At 48.9% G+C, this 26293-nt stretch overlaps 1 protein-coding gene across 4 annotated transcripts; it reads right to left on the bottom strand.

Annotated features, from left to right (window-relative positions):
• VPS16 (VPS16 core subunit of CORVET and HOPS complexes) lies at positions 1-26293 on the bottom strand. Of its 4 annotated transcripts, XM_030826502.1 has the most exons (24): positions 26168-26293; positions 7189-7277; positions 6844-6941; positions 6628-6756; positions 6402-6546; positions 6132-6247; positions 5903-6025; positions 5714-5769; positions 5294-5383; positions 5099-5193; positions 4868-4944; positions 4294-4425; positions 4070-4197; positions 3904-3939; positions 3606-3714; positions 2936-3070; positions 2732-2840; positions 2557-2654; positions 2365-2472; positions 1973-2050; positions 1711-1880; positions 1533-1629; positions 717-820; positions 299-602 (listed from the first exon to the last, which is right to left on the bottom strand). In XM_030826502.1, the coding sequence occupies exons 1-24, from the start codon at positions 26218-26220 to the stop codon at positions 458-460; spliced, it is 2520 nt and encodes an 839-aa protein (XP_030682362.1). In that variant the 5' UTR covers positions 26221-26293; the 3' UTR covers positions 299-457. The 4 variants fall into 4 exon arrangements, with proteins under 4 accessions (XP_030682363.1, XP_030682364.1, XP_030682362.1 ...); XM_030826501.1 differs by having other exon boundaries at positions 4070-4425; XM_030826503.1 differs by lacking the exon at positions 6844-6941 and having other exon boundaries at positions 1-602; positions 4070-4425; positions 26168-26254.

The raw sequence follows: 26293 nt of genomic DNA, 5'->3' as shown, positions 1-26293 counted from the left end.
TGTTTAGCATGGTTCTTGCGTGTTTACACGCACACACACAGAATGCTTTACAGTGTGTTCTTGGTGAGCTGGTGCTTAAGTTTTGTGCCATCTCTCCCTATAATCTTCCTAGGAGCTGTGAGCTAGAGAAAGCTTTCCTTGTTAACTGTGGAGAGGACACGTTTCTTGCAAGTATGGCTGGAGAAGCCCCCACCTCCAGTCCCAACGCAATGGAACACATGGAGTTTTGCTGTGGTGTCGGGAGGATCCTGTCTTGAGCTTGCCTTTGCTTAGGCTGGACTGTGTAAGACAAGCACTCTAAAGTGTTCCAACTTTATTTAAAACCAGACAGCCCTGCTACCAAGCGCCCCCCTCCTCAGCATTGCTCTAGGGGAGGAGCTAGATGAACTATGGCCCTTCTGCCAAGCCCAGGTGCTAGGGGAGGAACCCCTTGCTCAAGATGTACAGGATGGACTCCTCACTTCTTCTGGGCTTGTGCCCTGGCCCGTTGAATCTTGTCAGCTGTGGCCCCATCTGTGGCTCCCATGCAGTGGGACAATACGAGGCTCAGCTCAGCCTCATTCCGGTGTTCGATGGCCACATCTGCAGCCTGGGCCACATCGCTGTGGTTTGAGCAAGAGAGGAGGTGGTGTTGGGGCTGCTCAAGGGCACAAACCCTGCCTCCCACCAGCCCACAGCTCAGCCACTCAGCACCCACAGGCCCTCAGTTGACGCACCCAACAAGAAGCAAAGCCTTGACCTTCTGCTCGGGACCCACGCGGGAAGCATACTTCTTGGCTTCGTATTTGTTGTGTTGTTTCATGCAGATCTCCACAAAAGGCTTGGAGGAGAGGAAGCGGATGGAGGGAGAAGGTAACACACAGCCCTCCTGTCCTCTCTCTTATGAGCAGAGGTGCAATGGATACATCATCCATATATATTCTATATGTATACGCCCATCAGTACATATAAACTCCCAGCCCCCATGCACAGACAGTTGTGATCTCAACATTCTTACGGCAGAAACCACCTAAACCAAAGCTCTGTCAGAGCCTTGAGACCAAGTATTTCCACGCTTCTGCTCTACCACCCACCGTTACCCCTTGCAACAGGCGTTCCTGCCACCAGCCCTCACATTTCTTGTGTTCTCTTGTGACTGACATTCTCAAACCTGCTCTATACACCTCTGAACTACCCACCACAGAAAACAGCCCTCAGTATCTCCACTGCCTCCCATATGCACCCTCCCTGTCCCCCCTCCACCCTCCTCAAACAAGACTTTCCCTCCAGCACATGGTACTCCCTGTAGCCCTCCCTGGGGAAAGCAGCTCATTCTCCTTCCCTGTAATATCTGCCGGCAAACTTGGACCCATCCTCCAGTGCACCCAACACAGGGGATGGTGCCTGCCCACAAATGTGAATACAGGAAGCACTCGCTAATTATGCGGGCAGCTGAACAGGAGCATGAATGGGCCATCCTATCTGTCTCCATGCCTAGCCCTCTCTCCCGAAGACCACCCTCACTGGAAGTGGGCTGGAGGACCCTGCCTCACCAGGTAGCCAATGGGTGATTTCTTGCTCTTGGAAAACTTCTCTAGCTCTTCCCAGTCTTCCAAATCTGCCAGGGCAGTCAGCTTCAGCCACCAGAGCCTGCAGGAAAGCTGGGCTTGGAGGTGTTGCAGGAGAGGCAGGTGGTTTTGGGACGCACATGCAGCCTGGGCCCTCACCTACCTCTTGTCAGGGATGCGGAAGTCACGTGCCAGCTGCTCTGCACGCTTGTTGTGACCACCAAGAATGAGGGTGGTAACTGTGTCATGTAGAGACAGGTCTAGGAACTGGCCCCCCAGCTCATCTTCTAGGCGCCGCTGCAGCCGTAGGAGCCGCATTTGATCCTCTGTAGCCTGGGGACCCGGATAATGAGGCATGATGGGGATGAGGGACCAGGAGGGAAGACCAGGAGAGGAGGAAGCTCTTAGAAAAAGGTGGGCCAAACCTTGGCTGCAAATTCATTCTTGGCCTTGTAGAAGGCATCGGCGGCTGTCTGCAGAGCTGCTACTCGCCCCTCAATACGCTACAAAGACAAGAACGAAGGCCTGAACTCACAGCATGCAGGACCCTGGCCCTCCTCACCCAGGCTACGGTCTTCTCCCCCATCCCTGTGCCCAGGGTCACCAGGGTCAGCCTTGCCTGCTAGGTGCACTACTCTGATGTCCTAGAGGGATGGCTAGCTCCTCTGACACTAACCCCCATCCTGGCCTCACGTCAGAGTCTCCCTCACAGTGAGGACCAGATGGAGTATGCACCCAACATGAAGGCCTAGATTCCTGAAGGAACTGGACCAACAGCCCTAGCCCACATGCCCCACACGCCCCATGGATCTCAGACCTCTTCTGCAGCATAGCTGGCTCGGATGTGGAAGCTGCCCAATTCCTGGTGATTGTCATCCTGATTGTAAAGGTCCTTCAGCGTCTCTAGCTCCTGATGCTTACAGAACTGGGGCCACAGGCAGGCAATCAGTCAGCAAGACCAACTCAAGTGCTCAGAAGGCTCCACCACAACCCTGCCCACTACACACACCTGTCGGTACAAACTCAGGGCCGTGGGCTGATTCCGAAGGGTCATGAAAAAATCTCCTCGGTTCAGCTCGTTCTTCAGGTGCAGCAACACCGTGAACACTGCAGGAGAATAAGGTGGAGTGGGAACTCCAGCCAGGCTCCCACTTAGCCCAGGGGACCCCCAGCCTTGCCCTCACCCAGGTCAGTGTCCCCACTCTCAATGGCCTTGCTTAGTGCCAGTTTGCTCCTCTTCATCTTTAGGAGAAGGGGTACCTGCTCCCCTGAGCGTGGCTCATACTCCAGCAGCTGTGAGGTGAGAAGGAAGGCACAGAGAGAAGGAGCTAGCATGGGGGCCCTGAACAACCACATCAGAGTGTCTGTGGAGGGCTGGGCACCCACACCTTGATGGCTAGCTCCGTGCGGCCACAACCATAGGCTCGTGCAGCAATGTCGGAATAAGAGACACCAGGCGTGTCCCCCAGCTTCTGGTTAATGGCTCGAGCCACATCCTCATCTGAGACATCCTTCTGTTGCACCTGCAAGGGATGCGGGGTGTCACAAACATCTGAATGCCACTCCTCACTCTCCACTCCTGCAAGCCCTTAGGACCCACCCCTTCAGTTCCCTTCCTCCCTCCCTCCCTTCCTTCTTCTTTCTTTCTCTCTCTCTTTCCCTCCTCCTCCCCCGCCCCCTTTCTTTCTTTCTTTTTTTGAGACAGAGTCTTGCTCTGTCACCCAGGCTGGAGTGCAGCAGTGCAATCTCAGCTCACTGCAACCTCTGCCTCCCAGGTGAAGGCGATTCTCCTGCCTCAGCCTCCCAGGTAGCTGAGATTACAGGCATGCGCCACCATGCCCGGCTAATTTTGTATTTTTAGTAGAGACGGGGTTTCACCATGTTAACCAGGCTTGTCTCGAACACCTGACCTCAGGTGATTCGCCCGCCTCTGCCTCCCAGTGTTGGGATTACAGGCATGAGCCACCGTGCCCAGCCCAGTTCTACACTTTCTATTTCCTCCACCTCACCATGGCCTGGAATCCCCTAAATGCCCTTGTACCCCATCCACATCCTTGCCTTGTAGCAGGCCCAGTGGGCCAGGATCCTGCTGACGCCCTGTACTTCAGGAAGGCGCAGGTACTCGCATATCTGGATGGCCAGGGGGTAAAGTCTCCGCAACACAAGCCTAGTAGACCCGGTGGATAAAGGATACAAGAAGTGAGGTGGAGGAGAAAGGGAGCAGAGTGGCCTCAGCCTGCACATCAGGCCTCCCACATCCTAGATAGGTCAGGAGCAATGACCGTAAGACCCCACCCAAGGCTGTAATGCCCACCCCCCTGACAGCCCCCTCACTGCACCCTTGGGCTTATCCTACCTGTCCAGCAGCACCTGGATGGTGAGTTGCTTGTATCTTTATTTTCCTCGGTTAAGGATCCAGTTGGAGAATAAGCCCTGCTTGCCAAGTACCTGCAGACTGCATCTCTAGCCCCTTCCCCTGCCACCCCTGGCTGTAAGTACCCTTCTGGCGTGCACAGGGATACTGGCTATAGGTGAGCGGGATCCCGATGTGATAGTCCCGAACAGCATTGAGCACACGCAGGTCCTGACACATGTGCACAAAGCTGTCGGGTGGAAATCTGTCCAGGAAACACTTACCGAAGGAGGCGGCCTGAGAAGAGCCAGAGGGCGATAGGAGAGAGCTTCCCTGCTGTCCATCCCACCCCCTCCCAGCCCCGCCCTCCCCAGCCCGGCCATCCAGGCCAACCCTGAGCAGACTCTTCTGCATGTCTGGCTGGTGCTCATGTCCTGCAGCCTCAATGCACTGCTGCACGGCCTGGGTCAGCTGGCCCAGCTCCTGGATCTCCCGCAGGTACTCATCCGCCTTCTGGCTCTCTTTCTGGTGGGGAGCAGTCCAGAGCCAGGGCATCATGACAGAGAACACTCCCACATCTGGCCCCTAACCATTCTGGGTTGTGGTTCAAATAAGCTGGGTTGGAGGAGCTGCACAGGCTGGAGCCCCAACTCCCTCAGCCCACTCAATCCACCTGAGGTGCCCACAGACATCATCCCGTATCAGTCCACAGCTGCCACTGGAGGGCCTTGAGAACTCCTCCCAATAGGAGGTGGGGATAGTGGGGATGTCCTGCCCGTCCCTATCACACCACATGGAGGACATAGTGTCTCTTCAGTCTACCTAAGCCAGCCCTCCCAGCCCAGACCAGTGTCCTGCCTGAACTCTTCTCTTGACAGGTGGCACCTGGCTATGCTCACACATGCCCACGCAAAGGCAGGGGCAGGAGGAACCATCCTGGGACTGGGAGAGAAGCCCAGGGCTTTACCTCATACTCCTTCTGAGCCTCCAGGAGCAGCGCCCCGGGGGCCATTGAGGCAATTTTGAAGATCTCCTCGCTGGCCGCTGGGGAAGGGAGTTGGTGAGTGAGGGAGAAAGGCAGGGAAACCCTCAGCCCTGCCTCAACACCCTATTCCTGCTCTGTGGCACTGGCCCAGGGCAGCTGGGGTGCCGAGGAGTCCCCGCCTTGGGTTACATGGTGCCCTTGCGAAGGCCTCACCTGGAACCTCATGCAGGAACTCGTGGGTGCTGCGGGAGAAGATGCGGACCCCATCGAGCTCAGGCACCAGGTAGGAGTCCTCATCCAGCACAAACCTGAGCTTGGTTAAGGCTCCTAAGAGCACCTACAGATGGGACGGGGCAGGTGAACCCTCCCCTCCCCTCCCTCCGCACACAGGCAGCCCTCCAAGGATATTGGATGCTCTCAGGTGCATCGCCCACCACCATCAGCCGCCTTTCCCAGGCCACCACCACGGCCCTCTCCTTGCTACGAGGACGGCTGCACCTGTGAGCAGCATATACACACCGGCTAGACACTGTCTGATGGCCATGTCTCCCACAGGGCTGCTCACAACCCTTTGTCTCGGGACAGCCTGTATACACTTGCATCACTGACTGTACACCGACCCCTCCACTTCCCTCGTATCCTTGAGCCCTCAGCTCGAGGCAGCTGTGGCCCACAGAGGACAATGTTTTCCTTCAAGCTGTGGCAGAGAAGGTAAGATCCAAACTCCACTAGGCTTGGCCAGCAGACATGACGAATCAAGGAACCGATCGTCCCAGGAAGCAAGCTATGTCTCACCCACACCCCCAGCAATAACACCCCCATCCTCACCAGACCATCTGCTTTGGAGGTGCCCGGATGTTGCAGTTGAACTCACATAGCTTCTCCTGAAATGGTGTGTGCAATGTCATGGCCCTGTCCCAGCAGTCACCATTCTAGTCGAAAAGCCCCCCCTGCATCTCCAAAAGATCTTGTACCCTGGCCAAGGCACAGTACCCCTGTGTTGCCCCAGGATCACACCTTGAGTGATGCTGTCCCCATCCAGATGTAGCCTGTGTCTGTGAAGAGTGCCAGGTGTCGGTAGGTGAAGGAGACAGCCATCTGTAGGAAGCTGCTTACTCCTGGGGCCAGGCCAGGGGGCGTCTGAGGCAGAGCCAGGGTAGGGGTGGGACAGATACATATTGACTTTTCAGAGCCTTCCTATTGCCTAACTCAGCCCCTCCACTTCATTCCCACTCAGGGCCCTTACCACTGCAGAGCAGGCTGCATGGTCCAAGAGGTAAAGGTCGGGCCCCACAGCCAGAAGAATGTGTGCCACTCGGTCCTGGCACAGCGCAGTCCAGCAGGAGGGTGCACTTTGCAGAACTATGGCCAGGGAAAAGGACAGTGTTAGGATGACCAAGGCTCACAGTTTCTGCTTCTATGGGTCTCTAGCCACAGCTTCTGTTTTTATGGGTCTCACAGACTAGAGGCACATCTGTGGGTACTGCTTGGCTATCTCAGCAGTGTCAGGGCTTACCTGGCACCTCTGGCATCCGGCGGAGTTTGAGGTCACCCACATTGGCACTGAGGGTGAAGCGGTGGGCCCCTGTGAGGATGGCCACTCCAGAACCAAACTCAGTGTGAAAGATCCGGGCATCCAGAACCCGGTTCTGGAGCACTTCCTGGGGAAAGGGGGCCATGGGTTAAGGGAGCCACAGGGTCATAAACTCTACCCCGCTTCCCCAGCCCTCTGTGACCCCTACATTGCCCATGCTGAAGTGTCTCCGGAAGTCACCATGAAGCCCATAAACCAGTACAGCACCATCTTCCTGCACACAGAGCAGCTCCTCCTCAGCTGACCAGCCCAGGGACACCACGGGTCCACTCTTCCACTGCAGGGGCGAGAGGTTCCTGAGGCTGTCCTCAGGTGAGGAAACCCTGTCCAGCCCTGAGCCCCAGGGACCGTCAGAAGTGCTCACCAGCAGGCTGGCCAGAGGCATGCCGGAAGCAGAGTATATATCGAGCACTGGCCTCACACTGGCAGCTTTCTCCTTCCGCCAGGGGTTCCTCAGCAGTGCTGCAGTTTGAGAATAGACCTTCTGTCCTAGCTCCCTAGGCCCACCCCATGTGAAGCTGGCCTCACATCCTGGCTCCCCAGGCCCCACCCCATGTGAAGCAGGCCTATAAAAACCAGAAGTAAAAGCATCTCAGCAGGGTGAGTGGGGGGTGGCAACAAGAACAACCTGACAGCAAGGCCCCAGGAGTCAAGGACCTTGAGTTCATCCCAGGGTCCCAGAGCAGGTGGTGGTGGAGGGGCAACATACCAATGGGGCCCCCATAGGGTGCAGCAGCCACCAGGCAATCCCTGAGTTCCTCCTTCAGGTCCCAGTCCATGCTGTACAGCTCATATTTCCTGCCCACAAAGAGATGAGCAGAAATTAGCCTCATTACCCTGCATCCGGATGGAGTGAACCCCAGAGGAATTCCTAAAGCCTCCATTTGTCTTCCACAAGGCCGTAGAGGAGGCCTCCACCCCCTACCCCCAGAGGCAGGGAGGAGGGTGATGACCAGAAAGTTGGGTGAACTGACCACATGCATGCCTAGGGACAGCAGGCGAGGGAGCAGAGGGTGTTGGCAGGGAAGGATGTGGTTCTTGGGGCAAATGTCCAAGGATGGCAGGAGCTCTTGAGCCAGGCAGGCTGTGTGGCCAACATCCAAGGCACAAACTGAGATGAACTACAGTGAAGTGGCTGGCTCAGGCCAGCTTTAGCAGGAAATGAGACTCTCAGAAAAGGTCTCTCAGAGAAGAAAGCCTTTCTTCTATTTCTAGTTCTTCTTTTTTGAGAGGGTCTCACTGTGTTGCCCAGGCTGAGGTGCAGTGTCACAATCATGGCTCTTTGCAGCTTCAACCTCCCAAGCTCAAGTGATCTTCCCATTTCAGCCTCTTGGGCAGTTGGAACTCCAGGGTGCACTACCACACCTGGCTAATTTTTGTATTTTTTGTAGAGATGGAGTCTCCCCATGTTGCCCAGGCTGGTCTCAAACTCCTGGGCTCAAGCAATCCTCCTACCTTGGCCTCCAAAGTGCTGGTATTACAGATGTGAGCTGCAGTGCCTGGCCTATTTCTGGTTCTTAATGAATCAGGGTGTGGGCTTTATACCCAGGGGTTCAGCTCTATGCTTTTTGATGATGAACTTAGTTTTAGAGGTACTGAGTTAGCAGTGCCTGAAAGAAATCCAAGAGGAGCTTTTCAGTGAGATGGTGCTGGGAGGAGTCCTGGATTGGAGATGTTAATCTGCCAATGCTTGGCTTATGGCAGGCAACCAAATCACAAATCACAACCAGGCATGAGACAATTGCAATATGAAATGCTCATGGATCACCGAGTGTGTGCTGCATGGGAAGTCGGAGTAGGGAACTTGAGGTATGTCATCATACCTCAAGAGCGGGGGGAAAGGGGTAGCAAAAGGGACTAAGGAGTGGGTACTATTCCAGGACGCCAAGAGAAGACAGTGTTTAAGAAGGGCATTTCAGCCAGTATGATTTCAGGGACCTTCTCATTAATGATCAGGCATATGCCCATCATTACCTACTATTTGACATCTTTGTTGTGGTTCTAGCCAACATAAGTTAAGAAAAAAAAATAAAGAGATGTTTATATTTTGATGAAGGACCAGAGTTGTTTCTATTTGCAAATAATGTGATTGTCTACTTAGAAAATCCAAAGTAAGGGGTGAGGTGGCTCATGCCTGTAATCCGAGCACTTTAGGGGGCCGAAGAGGGCAGACTGCTTGAGCTCAGTGGACCGAGACCGGCCTGGGCAACATGGAGAAACCCTGTCTTTACAAAAAATACAAAAATTAGCTGCATGCGATGGCACATGCCTGTAGTTACAAGTAGCATGCCAGCTACTTGGGGGGCTGAGGCAGGAGGATCGCTTGAACCTGGGAGGTTGAGGCTGCAGTGAGCCAAGACAGCATCACTGCACTCCAGCCTGGGTGACAAAGTGAGACCCTGTCTCAAAAAAAACAAACAGACAAACAAAAAAAACCCAAAAAAACCCCAAAGTAGTCTAGGGAACAATGAATATGAGACTCTCACAAAGGGCATAGGGTCATCAACAAAAATCAATCTATTTTCTATACCAAGAAATTTTCATACCATAGCAAGAATCAATTGGAAATACAATCTTTTTTCCAAGGTGAGGTGGACAGATCTTTTTCTTTTCAAGGTGAGGTGGGCAGATCACTTGAGGTCAGGAGTATGAGACCAGCCTAGCCAACACGGTGAAACCCTGTCTCTACTAAAAATACAAAAATTAGCCAGGCATGGTGGCGGGCACCTGTAATCCCAGCTACTCGGGAGGCTGAGGCAGGAGAATTGCTTGAGCCCAGGAGGCAGAAGTTGCAGTGAGCCAGGATCATGCCACTGCACTCCAGCCTGGGGAGCAAGAGCAAAACTCTATCTCAACAAATAAATAAATAAATAAACAAATAAATAAAATAAAAATAAAAATGCAAAAATTAGCCAGGCATGGTTGTGGGTGCCTGTAATCCTAGCTACTCAGAAGGCTAAGGCAGGAGAATCACTTGAACCCAGGAGGCAGAGGTTGCAGTGAGCCGAGATTGTACCACTGCACTCCAGCTGCCTGGGCGACAGAGAGAGACTCCATCTCAAAAAAAAAAAAAAAAAAAAAAAAAAAGAAAAGAAATACAACTTTTAAGAGATCCTAATAACATGGTGGCGATAAACTATAAGATATCAAATAATACATCTAATGAAAATTTTACAAAATCAAGTATTTTCCAAGGATATAGAAAACATGGAGCAATATCCAAAATGATCTATAAATATACAGGAATTCCAATAAACACCTTCTGCCAATTATCTGGCCCGTGGAGGGGTAATGCACAAACTGATTCTGAAGTTCAAATGGGGGGCTGGGCGCAGTGGCTCACGCCTATAATCCCAGCACTTTCGGAGGCCGAGGTGGGAAGATCACCTGAGGTCAGGAGTTCGAGACCAGTATGGCCAACATGGTGAAACCCCATCTCTACTAAAAATACAAAATTAGCTGGGCATGGTGGCACATGCCTGTAATCCCAGCTAGTCAGGAGGCTGAGGCATGAGAATTGCTTGAACCTGGGAGACAGGGGTTGCAGTGAGCCAAAATTGTGCCACTGCACTCCAGCTTGGGCGACTGAGGGAGACTCTGTCTCAAAAAAAAAAAAAGAAAAAGAAAAAAAAAAGTTCATATGGGGGAAAAGATCATCTGAAAGAGGAAATATTACAAAATATTTAAGAACATTTTGAAAATATGAGAACAGATGTATACCAGATATCACACACTATATAAAATTAATTAAAACTACTATTTTGGCACAGGAGTGTGCAAATAGATCAATGGAAGAGGATGGAGTCTAGGAAAAGATCTCAGAATTGAGCAAATAATAAAGATAGCATTTCCAATTGGTGCAGATTGATACTTGAAACGAGACCATGGGCCATATAGGAAGAACCACAATAAATGCGATTTCATTATTTTACTTCAGTGTTAATATACAGAAAAATACTCAAGAGACTTCCATACTAAACCAGACACAGTGATTACCTTTGGGGAGGGTGGTAGATGGGGTAGACACCTGCGGAGCTGTCCATTTTTATAATACAAGCATACATTATTTTGTTGCACTTTGCTCTATTGCATTTTGCAGTTACTGCATTTTTACAAATTGAAGGTTTTTTTTTTTTTGAGACGGAGTCTTGCTCTGTCCCCCAGGCTGGAGTGCAGTGGTGCGATCTCGGCTCACTGCAAGCTCCGCCTCTCGGGTTCACGCCATTCTCCTGCTTCAGCCTCACGAGTAGCTGGGACTACAGGCGCCCGCCACCATGCCCGGCTAATTTTTTTTTTGTATTTTTAGTAGAAACGGGGTTTCACCATGGTCTCGATCTCCTGACCTAGTGATGCGCCCACCTTGGCCTCCCAAAGTGCTGGGATTACAGGCGTGAGCCACCGCGCCCGGCCACAAGGTTTGTGGCAACACTGAGTCAAGCAAATCTATCAGCATCATTTTTCCAACTGCATGTGCTCACTTCATGTCTCTGTGTCACAATTTGGTAATTCTTGCAATATTCCAAACTTTTTCATTATTATTATATCTGATATGGTGATCTGTGATCAGTGATGTTACTACTATAATTGTTTTGGGGTGCCACAAACTGCACCCATACGTGATGGTGAGCTTAACGGATAAATGTTGTATGTATTCTGACTGCTCCACCAATGAGCCATTCCCCAATCGTTTCTCTCTCTCTCTTCAGGCCTTCCTATTCCCTGAGACACACAGTGTGGAAATTAGGCTAATTAAAAACCCTCTAACTCTTCAAGTGAAAGAAGAGTGGCAAATCTCTTACTTTAAATCAAAAGCTAGAAACGAATAACCTTAGTGAGGAAGGCATGTTGAAAGCCAAGACAGGCCAAAAGCTAGGCCTCGTGTGCCAGTTAGCCAAGTTGTGAATGCAAAGGAAAAGTTCTTGAAGGAAATTAAAAGTGCTACTCCAGTGAACACAGGAATGATAAGAAAGCAAAGTAGCCTTATTGCTGGTAAGGAGAAAGTTTAAGTGAACTATGTATAAGATCACAACATTCCCTTAAGCCAAAGCCTAATCCAGAGCAAGGCCCTAACTCTCAAATTCTATAAAGGCTGAGACAGGTGAGGAAGCTGCAGAAGTTTGAAATTAGCAGAGGTTTGTTCATGAGGTTTAAGGGAAGAAACCATCTCTGTAATATAAAAGCACAAGGTAAAGCAGCAAGTGCTAACAAAGAAGCTGCAGCAAGTTATCCAGAAGATCTAGCGAAGATCATTGACAAAGGTGGCTGGCTAAACAACAGATTTTCAATGTACATAAAACAGTCTTATATTGGAAGAAGATGCCATCTAGACCTTTCATAGCTAGAAAGAAGTCAACACCTGGCTTCAAAGTGTGTAAGGACAGGGCTGACACTCTTGTTGGGGCCTAATGCAGCTAGTGACTTTAAGTTCAGACCAATGCTCATTTACCATTCTGAAAAGCCTAGGACCCTTAAGAATTATGCTAAATCTACTCTATCTGTGCTCTAGAAATGGGATAACAAAGCCTAGATGACAGCACATTGTTCACAGCATGGTTTGCTAAATGTTTTAAGCCCACTGTTGAGACCCACTGCTCAAAAAAAAAAAAAAAAAAAGATTCCTTTAAAAACATTACTGCTCATTGGCCAGGCGCAGTGGCTCATGCCTGTAATCCCAGCACTTTGGAAGGCCGAGGCAGGCAGTTCACAAGGTCAGGAGTTGAGACCAGCCTGGCCAATATGGTGAAACCCCATCCCTACTAAAAATACAAAAATCAGCTGGGCATGGTGGCATGTGCCTGTGGTCCCAGCTACTCGGGAGGCTGAGGCAGAGGAGTCACTTGAACCCAGGAGGCGGAGGTTGTGGTGAGCCGAGATTGCACCACTGCACTCCAGCCTGGGTGACAGAGCGAGATTCCATCTCAAAAAAAAAAAAAAAAAAAAAATTACTGCTCATTGACAATGTATCTAGTCCCCCAAAAACTCTGATGGAGATGTACAAGGAGATTAATGTTGTCTTTATGCCTTCTAACACAACATCCATTCTGCAGCTCATGGATCAAGGAAAGAGTGATTTCAATTTTCCCTTTCTTTCTTTTTTTTTTTTGAGATGGAGTCTCACTCTGTTGCCCAGGCTGGAGTGCAATGGTGCGATCTCTGCTCAACGCAACCTCCACCTCCCGCATTCAAGCAATTATCCTGCCTCGGCCTCCTGAGTAGCTGGTACTACAGGCATGCACCACCATGCCCAGCTAATTTTTCTATTTCTTTAGTAGAGACAGGGTTTCACCATGTTGACCAGGCTGGTCTCGAACTCCTGACCTCAAGTGATTCGCCTGCCTCGGCCTCCCAAAGTGTTGGGATTACAGATGTCAGCCATCACGCCTGGCCTCAATTTTCAAGTCTTATATAAGAAATACATTTTTTTCTTTCTCTCTCTCATTTTTTTTGTTTTCTTTTGTTTTGTTTTTAGAAAGACATTGTCTTGCTCTGTTGCCCAGGATGGAGTGCAGTGATGTGATCATGGCTCACTGTAACCTTGAAGCCTCAAACTCCTGGACTCAAGGGATCCTCCAGCCTCAGCCTCCTGAGTAGCTAGGACTACTGGCGCATGCTAGTGCATCTAGCTAAAAGATTGATTGTGTGTGTGTGTGTGTGTGTGTGTGTGTGTGTGTGTGTGTGTTAGACGGGGACTCACTCTGTTGCCAGGCTGGTCTTGAAATCCTGGCCTCAAGTGATTCTTATACCTTGGCCTCCCAAAGTGCTGGGATTACAGGTGTGCACGACCGTGCTCAGCCTAGAAATACATTTTATAAGGCTACGGCTGCCATAGCTAGTAATTCCTCTGATGGATCTGGACAAAGTAAATTGAAAGCCTGGAAAGATTTTCAGTGGTGCAATCTCAGCTGGAAAGGAGTCACCATTCTAGATGCCATTAAGAACACTTATGATTCATGGCTGGGCACGGTGGCTCGCACCTGTAATCCCAGCATTTTGGGAGGGTGAGGCAGGCAGATCGCTTGAGGTCAGGAGTTCAAGACCAGCCTGGCCAACATGGTGAAACCCTGTCTACTAAAAATATAAAACTTAGCCAGGTGTGGTGGCGGGTGCCTGTAATCCCAGCTAATCAGGAAGCTGAGGCAGAAGAATCGCTTGAACCTGGGAGACGGAGGTTGCAGTGAGCCGAGATCATGCCACTGCACTCCAGCCTGGGCAAAAGAATGAGACTTCGTCCCAAAAAATAAAGAAATAAAAATAAAATACACTTATGACTCATGAGAGGAGGTCAAAATATCAACATTAACAGGAGTTTGGAAGAAGTTGATTCCAATCCTCATGGATGACTTTGAGGGGTTCAAGACTTCAGTAGAAGAAGTCTCTGCAGATGTAGTGGAAATAGCAAGAGAATCAGAATTAGAAGTGGAGCCTGAAGATGCGACTGAATTGCTTCAATCTCAGTACTTGAACAAATAAGGATTTGCTTCTTATGGTTGAGCAAAGAAAGTGGGTTTTTTGTTGTTGTTGTTGTTTGTTTGTTTTGAGACAGAGTCTTGCTCTGTCACCCAGGCTGGAATGCAGTGGCATGATCTCGGTTCACTGCAATGTCTGCCTCCCAGGTTCAAGCAATTCTCCTGCCTAGGCCTCCTGTAGCTGGGATTACAGGCACCCAGCACCACACCCAGCTAGTTTTTGTATTTTTAGTAGAGACAGGGTTTCACTATGTTGGCCAGGCTGGTTTTGAACTCCTGGCCTCAAGTGCTCCACTCACCTTGGCCTCCCAAAGTGCTGGGCCTATAGGTGTGAGCCACCATGCCCGGCTGAAAGTGGTTTCTTGAGATGGCATCTACTATTGTGAACACTGTTGAAATGACAACAAAGGATTCAGAGTATTACATATACTTAGTTAATAAAGCAGCGGTGTGGTTTGAAAGGATTAACTCCAATTTTGAAAGTTCTACTGTGGATAAAATGCTATCAGACAGCATTGCATGCTACTGAGAAATCTTTCATGAAAGCAAGAGCCCACTGATGTAGCAACTTCATTGTTGTTTTAAGAAATTATGATAGCCACCCTAACCTTCAGCAACCACAACTCAGATTAGTTAGTAGTCATCACTATTGAGGCAAGACCCTCCACCACCAAAAATACTACACATTGCTTAAGACTCTGATAATCACTAGCATATTTTAGCAATAAAGTATTTTTAAGTTACGTACATTTGTTTAGACATAATGCTATTGCACACCTAATATACTACAGGATACTGTAAACATAAAACTTTTATATGGACTGGGAAACCAAAAAAATTCATGTGACGTGTTTTGCAATATTCATTTTATTGTTGTGGTCTGGAACTGAACCCGTAATATCTCCAAAGTATGTCTGTATATACTTTGGCATTATTTGAATTTACAACCCATATGCATTTCTTTTGACATTCTATAACTAAAATCATTGGGTGAAAAAACATCTGATAGGAAAATAGATATTCATACAAATCTAGCATGCCAGTTATCAACGCATTGCCTCTCAGCTCCAAATTCACCCTTTAACCCATGTTCTGTGGTAATGGTCAGCATCCCTTTAAACATTTCTCCTTTATAGTGAGCATGTTAAGCTTTCTCAGCAGAGGGCGCTGGAAGGACACTGCACTAGGAGGGGGCCCTCCTGTGCTTCCAGTGTTGGTGGTCAGCCAGCAGTCAGGGTGTGAGAATATCTAGTACTGCTCCACCCCAGCCACGCACCCATAAAGCATGGTCCCTCAGCAACATCGCAGCACTTTCCAGATCACCTCAAACTGTCTCGACAGACGCTGCACTCCAGGCTTCCTGCCCACACCAGGTCCCCACTTCCTCTCTATACCAAGATGCCTGGCCACTGGCTGCATCCTGCCTGTGCACTAGTGTTTCCACCAACATCCTCTGCACACCTGTACGTCCAGCCACAGGTTTTTTGAGACAGAGTCTTGCTCCATCGCCCAGGCTGGAGTACAGTGGCACAATCTCGGCTCCTGCAAGCTCCGCCTCTCGGGTTCACGCCATTCTCCTACCTCAGCCTCCCGAGTAGCTGAGACTACAGGCGCCTGCCATCACACCCAGCTAATTTTTTTTGTATTTTTAGTAGAGACAAGGTTTCACCATGTTAGCCAGGATGGTCTCGATCTCCTGACCTTGTGATCCACCCGCTTCAGCTTCCCAAAGTGTTGGGATTACAGGCGTGAGCCACAGTGCCCAACCTGTTTTTTTGTTTTGTTTTGTTTTGTTTTTTTGAGATGGAGTTTTGCTCTTGTTGCCCAGGCTGGAGTGCAATGGTGCAATACCAGCTCACCGCAACCTCTGCCTCCCAGGTTCAAGCAATTCTCCTGCCTCAGCCTCCCAAGTAGCTGGGATTACAGGCATGTGCCACCATGCCCAGCTAATTTTGTAGTTTTAGTAGAGATGGGGTTTCACCACGCTGGCCAGGCTGGTCTCAAACTGGTATTGTTAGTAGAGATGGGGTTTCTCCATGTTGGTCAGACTGATCTTGAACCCCCAACCTCAGGTGATCCGCCCACCTGTGCCTCCCAAAGTGCTAGGATTACAGGCGTGAGCCACCATGCCTGGCCTAGCTTGCCATATTGACACTGTGTGTTGCAGGCCTCCTGCCTGCACCAGCACTCCCATTCACACTGTACACCCAACACCCCAGGCTAAGAGTTGCAGCTTGCCTACGTCTTCATATCCCTTGTGGCCCCAGAGGGTTGCTTCTTGCTTGTCTGGTATTATAGACTAGCTCTAACCTAGGCAAACCAACTTCTCTGCCATCCAGTGGGCTGCAACTGTATTTTTCCAATGAGGTCTGAACCCTAGCCTGAAGACAGGCTCCCTCTTCCAAGTTTGTCATTCCTTGGGTACTCTTCCTTGGCCCCAGGCTATCATAAAATGTTCTTATATCTCATACTTTTTTTTTTTTTTTTGAGACAGTCTTACTCTATCGTGCGGCTACAGTGCAGTGGTGTGATTGGCTCACTGTAGCCATGACTCCCAGGGCTCAGGTGACTCTCCCATCTCAGCCTCCTGAGTAGCTGGGACTACAGGTGTGCACCACCATGCCCAGCTAATTTTTTTTTTTTTTTTTTTTTTTGTAGAGATGGGGTTTCACCATGTTGCCCAGGCTGGTCTCAAACTCCTGGGCTTGTGTGATCTGCCTGCCATGGCCTCCCAAAGTATTGGGATTACAGGCGTGAGCCACCATGTCCAGCCATATCATATACTCCTTTATCACAGTTAAATAATTTTTTTCTTTTTCTTTTCTTTGGAGATGGCGTCTTGCTCTGTTGCCAGGCTGGAGTGCAGTGGCACAATCTTGGCTCACTGCAACCTCCACCTCCCAGGTTCAAGCGATTCTCCTGCCTCAGCCTCCCAAGTAGCTGAGACTACAGGTGCACACCACCACACCTAGATAATTTTTGTATTTTTAGCAGAGATGGGGTTTCACCACGTTGGCCAGATGGTCTCAATTTCTTGACCTCATGATCCACTCACCTCGGCCTCTCAAAGTGCTGGGATTACAGGCATGAGCTACTGCATCTGGCCTTTTTGTTTTGTTTTTTGAGACAGAGTTTCGCTCTTGTTGCCCAGGCTGGAGTGCAGTGGCGCAATCTGGGCTCACTGCAACCTCTGCCTCCGAGGTTCAAGGAATTCTCCTGCCTCATCCTCCCAAGTAGCTGGGGATTACAGGCGCCCGCGACCACGCCTGGCTAATTTTTTGTATTTTTATTAGAGGTGGGGTTTCGCCATGTTGGCCAGGCTGGTCTGGAACTCCTGACCCCAGTTGACCCACCAGCATTGGCATCCCCAAGTGTTGGGATTACAGGCATGGGCCACTGCACCAGGCCAATAATTCTTTATGTTAAACTTTCCATGTTAAGTCTTCTGACTGGACCCAGACTGGTAGAGACTTGGTATAGAAGGAACAGTCCCAGAAGATAGACCCCCTAAAGATGGGATTTGGGAACTGGCTTGGTGTTGAGCTCTTTGTCAATGGACAACTGATGCTATAACCCATTGTATGCACTTGCATCACAATTCATCAAGCCTGCAGTTTACTGTGGTGAAATGGTAACTGAAACATGTGCTGTAGGAGCGACTTCTATATTTGCCAGTGTGGCAGTAATGATGACTTTATAGATGGTGGCATGGGATGGATTGTTGTAAGTGCACTTGAACATTTACAAAGAGAAAGTGATCTCTGGTCTGTTAACATTCAGCTTGAGTCACGTTCTGAGAAGCAGAAGGCTTCTCTAACAGCGCCCCCCACCAAAAAAAATCTTATTTCAGCCGGGTGCAGTAGCTCACATCTGTAATCTCAGCGTTTTGGGAGGCAGAGGCGGGCAGATCACCTGAGGTCAGGAGTTCAAGACCAGCCTGGCCAACATGGAAAAACCCTGTCTCTACTAAAAATACAAAATTAGCTGGGCGTGGTGGTGCATGCCTGTAATCCCAGCTACTCAGGAGGCTGACACAAAAGAATCACTTGAACCCAGGAGGCAGAGGTTGCAGTGAGCCAAAATCATGCCATTGCACTCCAGTCTGGGCAACAAGAGCAAAACTCCGCCTCAAAAAAAAAAAAAAAAAAAAAAAGAATCTTATTCCCTGTAGCCACATAGCTGCTATTGCTGAAAATCAAACACAAATTTGGGTGAGTTGTTGAATTATAACAGTTGAATTCCCCCAATCGCACCATTTCTCATGTGAAAATTAGGGTACTGATAGGAAACAATGAGATCCTGAAACTTGGAAGAGGGATATCTGGTTAGATCCACATGAAACTGACGATTTTGAACTCCCAGGTCATTCTGAGCTTCCCTTACCAGAGGGAAGCCTTCCTGTTTCCAAGACTAGCTTTTCCTTGAAAGCCCTGCTAACCTAACTTGGGGTAGCTGTCTTAGAAGCCTCCCAATCCACGTAACGCTGCCAATAGCAAAGACAATATGTGACACCAATATGGCACCATTCCCAGAGGAACCAGCCTACAAGTTGATTATATTGGGTCTCTTCCATTTCAGAGAGGGCAATGACTTATCCCCACTGGAACAGATACATATTCTGAATGTGGATTTGCCTTTCCTGTCTGCAATGTGTTTTCCAGCACCCACCATCTGTGGATTTACAGAATGCTCTATCCAGCATTGTGGCATTCTGCAAAGCACTGCAGCTAATCAAGGACCTCATTTCATAGCAAAGAAAGGTAGCAGTGGGCTCACAGCCATGGGATCAATTGGCCTTACCCTATACCCCATCACTCACAAGTGGCTGACCTAAATTTACTGACAACTTGGTTATAGCACCAATTGCAAGACAATGTCCTTAAAAGGGTGGGGTTCTTTCTTATAGGCTACAGCCTATGCTTTTAATCAGAGATGATTATATGGTGTTATCTCCTCCATTTGGGGCCTAGATTCAAGAGGTGGAAGTGGGAGTGGCTCTGCTCACTATTACACCTGATAACAACCTTACAAAAATGTTGCTTCAGACAGGCACGGTGGCTCACACTTGTAATCCCAGCACTTTGAGAGGCTGAGGTGGGTGGATCACCTGAGCCCAAGAGGTCGAGGCTGCAGTGAACCAAGACTGCACCACTGCACTCCAGCCTGAGTGATAAAGTGAGACTTTGTCTCTAAAAAATTAAAAGTAAAATAAAAAATAAATAGAAGTAGAGCCCTTGTGGTGAGTGAATGCAGGCTGACTCCATATAATAGGATTGTGGGACCCCAGTTGGGTTTGGTGCCTGTGGATGTGTAGCAGTCCCAATCTGCCTGCTGTGTGAACCTCATGGCAGTGCTCATCAGCCTGGGTACATGTACAGAGGTGGTGAGAGGCTGGTGCACTGGAAGGCGGTTCTGCACCGTGCAGGGGTAACCAAAGGACAAAGGATCAAGGTTGCTAGGGAAAGGGCAAGAAAAAAACTGAAGCAACTGACTGTGGCTGTACTCTAAGGTGGACAGAGAGGGAAACATCTACAAAAGGGGGTTCTGCATGTAGACACCAAGAGAACAGAGGGCTCCATGAATGAGGATCCTGAGGAGGCTGAAGGATGGGTATATCATGGGGAGGTATTAGAGTATCGGTGCAGACAGGAGCTTATGGTAAGAGAGGGAGCGGGGTCGGGCGCGGTGTCTCACGCCTGTAATCCCAGCACTTTGGGAGGCCAAGACAGGCGGATCACGAGGTCAGGAGATCGAGACCATCCTCACCAACATGGTGAAACCTCGTCTCTACTAAAAATACAAAAATTAGCTGGGTGTGGTGGCGCATGCCTGTAATCCCAGCTACTCGGGAGGCTGAGGCAGGAGATTTGCTTGAACCCGGGAGGCGGAGGTTGCAGTGAGCCGAGATCATGCCATTGCACTCCAGCCTGGCGACAGAGCAAGAGTCCATCTTAAAAAAAAGGGCAGTTTGAATTTAGCATTTCAGAGGTAGAGCAGTTCTGGATGAGCACAAGGGTGGGGTGGGATCCAGGGAGGAGGTGGGTGAGATGGATAAAATCACTTGAGTAGAGGTCATAGAACCATGAAGCCAGGTGGCCACTTAAGTCTCCCTGGAAGGTGGCAAGAGCTGGGATGCCTAGGAGGCTGTGGGCTAAAACAGCAATCAGGGAGCAATGCAGTTGGTCAAGGAGGTCGGCAGCGACACAGACCAGGTGGGAAGGAGACACAATGGACCCCCTAAAGGGGTACAAAAGTAAAGGTCAGGGAGTGAAGAGCAATAACGTATAAACCACATCCTGAAGCCTTAGAGGTAAAGTGGGCTTCTAGAGGACAGTGAAGTGACTCAAACTGTGCCTGGAGGGTAGCACAGGGTATGGATGGGCAGAGTGAAGGGCAGCTTCTCAGAAAAGCCTAAGGGTGAGGACTCTGTGAAGAGAGGCCACACTCTTAGTGAGGAAGGCCAGCCCCATCTTTCTGCTCCACTCCTAGGTCCCAGAAGTGGGTATCTCAGCAGCAGTAAATGGACCTTGGAATCGAATACCAGGAAATCGTTAAACCTAAGGATGTAGTTAGGTACTGGTAGCCTCAATTCCAGTCCCCTGCTGGAAATAGTGAGGAAATTCCTGTGGCAGGGCAGCTGAACTGCTGGAGAAGCATGGTCTACTGGGGTGTGAGAAGACCCTTGAGTGAAAATAGATGATCTCCAGCCTGTCCAAGCTAAGATATCAGACCATTAGGGAGGAAGATGCATGTTAATTCCCAAATCCCAGGCCCTAAAGAGAGTTCACTGTCACTCCTGCAATCCCTTGTTTCCAGCCTGTCTCAAAAACATATATTACTAAAGAACTCCTGGGCATTGTTGCTGGGAATGTAAAATGGTACATCAGCTGCTATGGAAAAAAGTAAACATAGAATTACCATATGATCCAGCAATTCCACTTCTGGATATATACCCAAAATAATTAAAAGTGGAGTACAGAGGCCAGGTGCAGTGGCTTATGCCTGTAATCCCAGCACTTTGGGAGGCCAACGCAGGCAGATCACCTGAGGTCAGGAGTTCAAAACCAGCCTGGCCAACATGGTGAAACCCCATTTCTACTAAAAATACAAAAATTAGCCAGGCGCAGTGGTGGGCGCCTGTAATCCCAGCTACTCAGGAGGCTGAGGCAGGAGAATCACTTGAACCCAGGAGGCAGACGTTGCAGTGAGCTGAGATTGCGCCACTGCACTCCAGCCTGGGCAACAGAGCGAGACTCCATCTCAAAAAAAAAAAAAAAAAAAAAAAGCGGAGTACAGAAAATATTGAAGAGATATTTGTAGACCCACATTCATAGCAGATTATTCACAATAATAGCCAAGGGCTACCGGCAACCCAAGTGTCCATGGAAAGATGAAATGGATAAGCAAAATGTGGTATATGCATACAATGGAATATTATTCAGCCTCGAAAAGGAAGAAAATTCTGACACATGCTATAACATGGATAAACCTTGAAGATATTTGCTAAGTGAAATAAGCCAGTCACAGGAAGATAAGTGCTGTATGACTCCATTTACATAAGGAGTCTAGAGTAGTCAAATTCTGAGACAGAAAATAGAATGGTGGTTGCCATAGGCTGGAGGAAGGAAGAAATGAGGAGTTGTTTGAAGGTATAGAATTTCAGTTTCGCAAGATGAAAAAGTTCTGGAGACTGGTTGCACAACAACGTGAATATACTTAACACTACTAAAGGGTACACTCAAAAATGGTTAAGAGAGTAAATTTTATATCATGTATATTTAACCACAATGTTTTAAAATGTTCATTTTTTTTTCAGCCTCCCAAGTAGCTGGGATTACATGCGCGTGCCACTACACACAGCTGATTTTTTTTTTTTTTAAAGTTCATGTTTATATATAAAAAAACAAAATGAAACAAAAATATAACTACTTAAATAGTTGCCCTCCCTTCCAAAAATAATTTCAGGAGTTTATAATGTATCTTAACTCTCCTTTCTTTTACCACAAGATGCTTCTTAGTACCTGAAACTCAATGTGTTTAGAACCAAGCTCACCTCCTTCCCTGCCAAACTCACTCGTCCTTTCTCATGATTTTATTTAAGCCCCAAATCCAAGTCATGCTTGATTCCTTGCTCTCCTTCCTCCCCACTAAGTGCAACCATTACGAATTTCTTCCACTTTACCTCTAAATCTCTGAGACTGGCCCCTTCTCTCCACCTCCACCATCACCACCCCTAGTACTGGCCATCCTCAACTTTTTCCTGGTCTGTTCCATCAGGCTCCTAACCATCTCCCTTGCTTCTATTTTGCTTGTTCCTTCCAACTTTTCCCCAGCATTGCCTACAAAAGGAACATAAAACACACACACACACACACCCCTTGCAAATCCAATTACATCACCCTTTTGTTAAGATCCTTTAATTGAGGCTTCCCATCGTTCTTCAGATAACGGTGGTCTACACGTCTCTGCAGGGTGTGACCCCTACACAAAGGGCATCAACTTCATCCACCACACTGGTTCTCTTTAGGTCACTGTGCATGCCTCAGTCCTTCCTGCCTCAAGACTTTTGTGTATATGCTCTTCTCCACCTCCATCCCACTTCCTGCACCTAAATCTACTCATCCCCTGGATAGGGTATTATTACTTCTTTCAGAGTGTCTTCTCTACCTTTGACTCCCGGAGTCTGTAACATGTTCTCTTAGGTTATTTGCTCCTATACCTCTTTATAGTGATTATGATCAAACAAATACTGAGTGATTATCAACTGTCTCACCTGCTGGCTGTAAGCTCTATGACGGCAGGCAGAACCCTTCCACATCTGTTTTATCATACTGGCTCAGCCTGCCAAAGGGATGGGACAAATTAATTAATTAGATTAGCCCAAGTTGCATTTTTAGGATTAAAAAAATGGCTTAACTTCTGGCGTCCCATAAGAACTGGTCACCGTTTCTCCTCCTTGCCTTCCCAAATTGAGTGGGTTCTCCAGAATACTACTCCCAATGCAAAAGAATCCTGTCAGGCAGATAGGACTTGAAATGCAATGTCTGCCACCTGTTTTATCACTCATTCACTGACTCAGACATGTATCAAGTCCTGCCTATGCATAAAGCTAGGCACATGTATGAACAAAACTAAGTACTTGCTCTTAAAGCATTTCTATTCTGGTGGAAAAGGTGAAACATGTTCTTATATTTTCCTGTTAACCTGCCCACCCCCAAAACCCTATTTTTTAACAGAGGTCTAGAACCCGTTTGGGTTCAAAGCCTGACTCCACTACTCAATAGCTGTATAACCTGGTCACTAGTTCTATAACCTGGCCTCTCTGTGCCTCAGCTTCCTCATCAGTAAGATGGTACCTACCTCCTAGGATTGTAAGGCTTAAGCAAGTTAAAACACATAAAGTACTTAGCATGTGTAGTACATAAGAAAAGCTTAATAGCTGTTAGCAACTTAAAACATAAATATCCTCCCCAGCAAGCCTTAGACCCCTAATCCTTTCTGGCAGTACACCACAGGTAAGAGTAGGTTAATCATTCAGGTTGTGTCTGTGGCATGCACCCAACACATACATTCTTTTAAAACCTTATTAACATGTTAACAAAGCAAAGACTACATCTGATAAATAAGAGCTCTGTGGTAATGAGGTCAATGTCTGCAGTACTCTTTGATTTAATAAGCCTGGGTAAGCAACAGGTATCTTCAAAATAATACAAGTAAAGTTGATATTTTAAGAGTGAATGTCGTATCAACTAGCTGGTGTGTAAATACTAAATGACATGGCTACCTTTGTCAGCTGATATCCCTTCTGAGCAGAAACAAGTTGAAATCATTTCCTACTGATTTTATGGATTTTTAACGAAGTTTTTGCAATTTTTTCATATTGCACAGGCATATTTCTTTTCTTTTTTTTTTTCCCCGGAGACGGAGTCTTGCTCTGTTGCCCAGGCTGGAGTACAGTGGTGCGATCTTGGCTCACTGCAACCTCCACCTCCCAGGTTCAAGCAATTCTCCTGCCTCAGCTTCCCGAGTAGCTGGAATTACAGGTGCGTGCCACCACGCCCAGCAAATTTTTGTATTTCTAGTAGAGACGGGGTTTCATCATGTTGGCCAGGCTGATCTCGAACTCTTGACCTCGTGATCTGCCTGCCTCAGCCTCCCAAAGTGCTGGGATTACAGGCGTGAGCCACCGCACTAGGCCAATTGCACAGGCATATTTCTAAGAGAGAATTATAAATAAACAACAAATGCAACAGGTCTCTAAAAACTGCCACAGGGCACTTGTCCATCTAGGAAGTATATCACATTAGGTACCAAAAATTACATCTAAAACTTTTAGTATGTCAATGAGAATGGTATAGTTTCGTTAGCACAAACGTCTTCTATTTAAGTAAGACCCCCATGCAATGTCTTTGTGATCTTTACTTGCAATAACATATATATATATGTTTGTTGAGACGGAGTCTCACTCTGTTGCCTGGACTAGAATGCAATGTCGCTATCTCAGCTCACTGCAACCTCCACCTCCCGGGTTCAAGCGATTCTCCTGCCTCAGCCTCCCAAGTAGCTGGGATTACAAGCACCTGCCATCATGCCTGGCTAATTTTTGTAGAGACAGGGTTTGACCATGTTGGTTAGGCTAGTCTCAAACTCCTGGCCTCAAGTGATTTGCCCACCTCGGCCTCCCAAAGTGCTGGGATTACAGGCATGAGCCACTGTGCCCGGCCTAAAATAATATTTTTAATTTTTCAGAGGGAATATGCTATGTTGCCCAGGCTGGAGTGCAGTGGCTATTCACAGGTTCTATCACCAGTCCCTACACCCTCAAACTTTTAGGCTCCAGTGATCCTCCTGCCTCAGCCTCTCCAGTAGCTGGGACTATAGGCACATGCCACAAAGCTTGGCCCAGTAAAATATTTTTAAAAAACTTTAACAGGTAATTATTACATAGCAAGCACTATTCTAAATATGCACTGGTGATAAAGAGAAGCAAGAAACATGCTTTTGGCCGGGATCCGTGGTTCACGCCTGCAATCCCAGTACTTTGGGAGGCCAAGGTGGATAGATTGCTTAAGGTCAGAAGTTCAAGACCAGCCTGGCCACCATGGTGAAACCCCACCTCTACCAAAAAATACAAAAATTAGCCGGGCGTGGTGACGGGGGCCTGCAGTCTCAGCCACTCGGGAGGCTGAGGCAGGAGAATCCCTTGAACCCGGGAGGCGGAGGTTGCAGTGAGCCGAGTGCCCTTGCACTCCAGCCTGGGCGACAGAGGAAGACTGTCAAAAAAAAAATGCTTTCAGCCCTGAAGGAGCCTGGTTTAGCAGAAGAAACCTATACAAATGTCGCCTAAATATACAAATAGGCCATATCTAACAGACCTTAGCACTGGGCCCAGTGAGGCCCACAAGATTCTATTGGGGGAGAATCAGGCACAGTTTCAGAAAGAACCCTTGAACTAAGTCCTGAAGGATGCGCAAAATTCTTCAGTGAGATAAAGAGAGAAATGGCAGTATCCACAAAAACTGCAGACTGGTTAGGGCCTTGTAATTCTGCGCAGCTGGAACGCAAGATTTGGGTAGGAGAGCGGTAGATGAGGTTGGAGAGACAAACGGGCTGCCTTATAGACAGATGTTCCACGAGAAGTTCGTAGTTTTTCCTAATTAGGGAAGCTATGGGAAAATCCTAATCTGGGTAACGATGTAACCGGTTTACACTTTAGAAAGATCCGTGGTTTAGGACTCTACAACTCCCATGGGAGGGCTGCCCTAACCCAGGGGTTCCCACTTCCGCTGTTCCGGGATTCACGGACGACTCGCCCCCTTTTCCCAGCCTTGGTCAGCACTGTTACGCCGCCCGCCGTGCGATCCCGCCCCCCTCGGAGCGCCCCTGTGGTCTGACTTCAGCAGCACTTTCCGGCAGGAGACTGGGCACTCGCTGTCACCCGCGAGCTGCCTGCCTCAGCGAGATCTGAGCATCTTTCCGGACGCTAATAGACCTGGGCTTCGGGGTTACCACTGTGCTTGCCTCAGTTTCCTTTTCTGGAGCAGGGGAAGGCCCGACTCCCTGCCCAAAGGCGGCTGTGCGCTAAGTGGCAGACGCCCGGGGAGAGCCGGCGCGGGGCGGACCCCAGCGCCAGTAGTGACGGGGGCGAGCGCCGCCGGGAGACTCCAGCCGGCGGGCGAACAGGGTAAGCCAGGCCGTGGGCGGGAGGGCGGGGCAGCTCACCGGTAAAAGGCGGAGTCCCCGAGTGGGTTCCAGTTCGCCGTGTAGCAGTCCATGGCTGGTGCAGACCGCAGCTGGGAAGCACCGAGGGGACACCCACCTAGAGCGGGCTCCAGGCCGGCACTTCCG

This window comes from Nomascus leucogenys, chromosome 13 (genome assembly GCF_006542625.1).
Source record: "Nomascus leucogenys isolate Asia chromosome 13, Asia_NLE_v1, whole genome shotgun sequence".
In the NCBI taxonomy this organism is placed as follows: domain Eukaryota; kingdom Metazoa; phylum Chordata; class Mammalia; order Primates; family Hylobatidae; genus Nomascus; species Nomascus leucogenys.
Note: the sequence above shows the minus strand (reverse complement) of the source record. Positions and strands in the feature narration are given on the sequence as shown.

What these genes read in the sequence shown, in the direction of transcription:
- VPS16 (XM_030826501.1), bottom strand. Translation starts at nt 26,220, where the DNA reads ATGGACTGCTACACGGCGAACTGGAACCCACTCGGGGACTCCGCCTTT. An exon ending in CCGGATGCCAGAGGTGCCAG is followed by an intron (nt 6,248 to 6,401) that starts GTAAGCCCTGAC and finishes CCCTGGCCATAG; the next exon opens with TTCTGCAAAGTGCACCCTCC. An exon ending in TGGGGACAGCATCACTCAAG is followed by an intron (nt 5,770 to 5,902) that starts GTGTGATCCTGG and finishes ACACCATTTCAG; the next exon opens with GAGAAGCTATGTGAGTTCAA.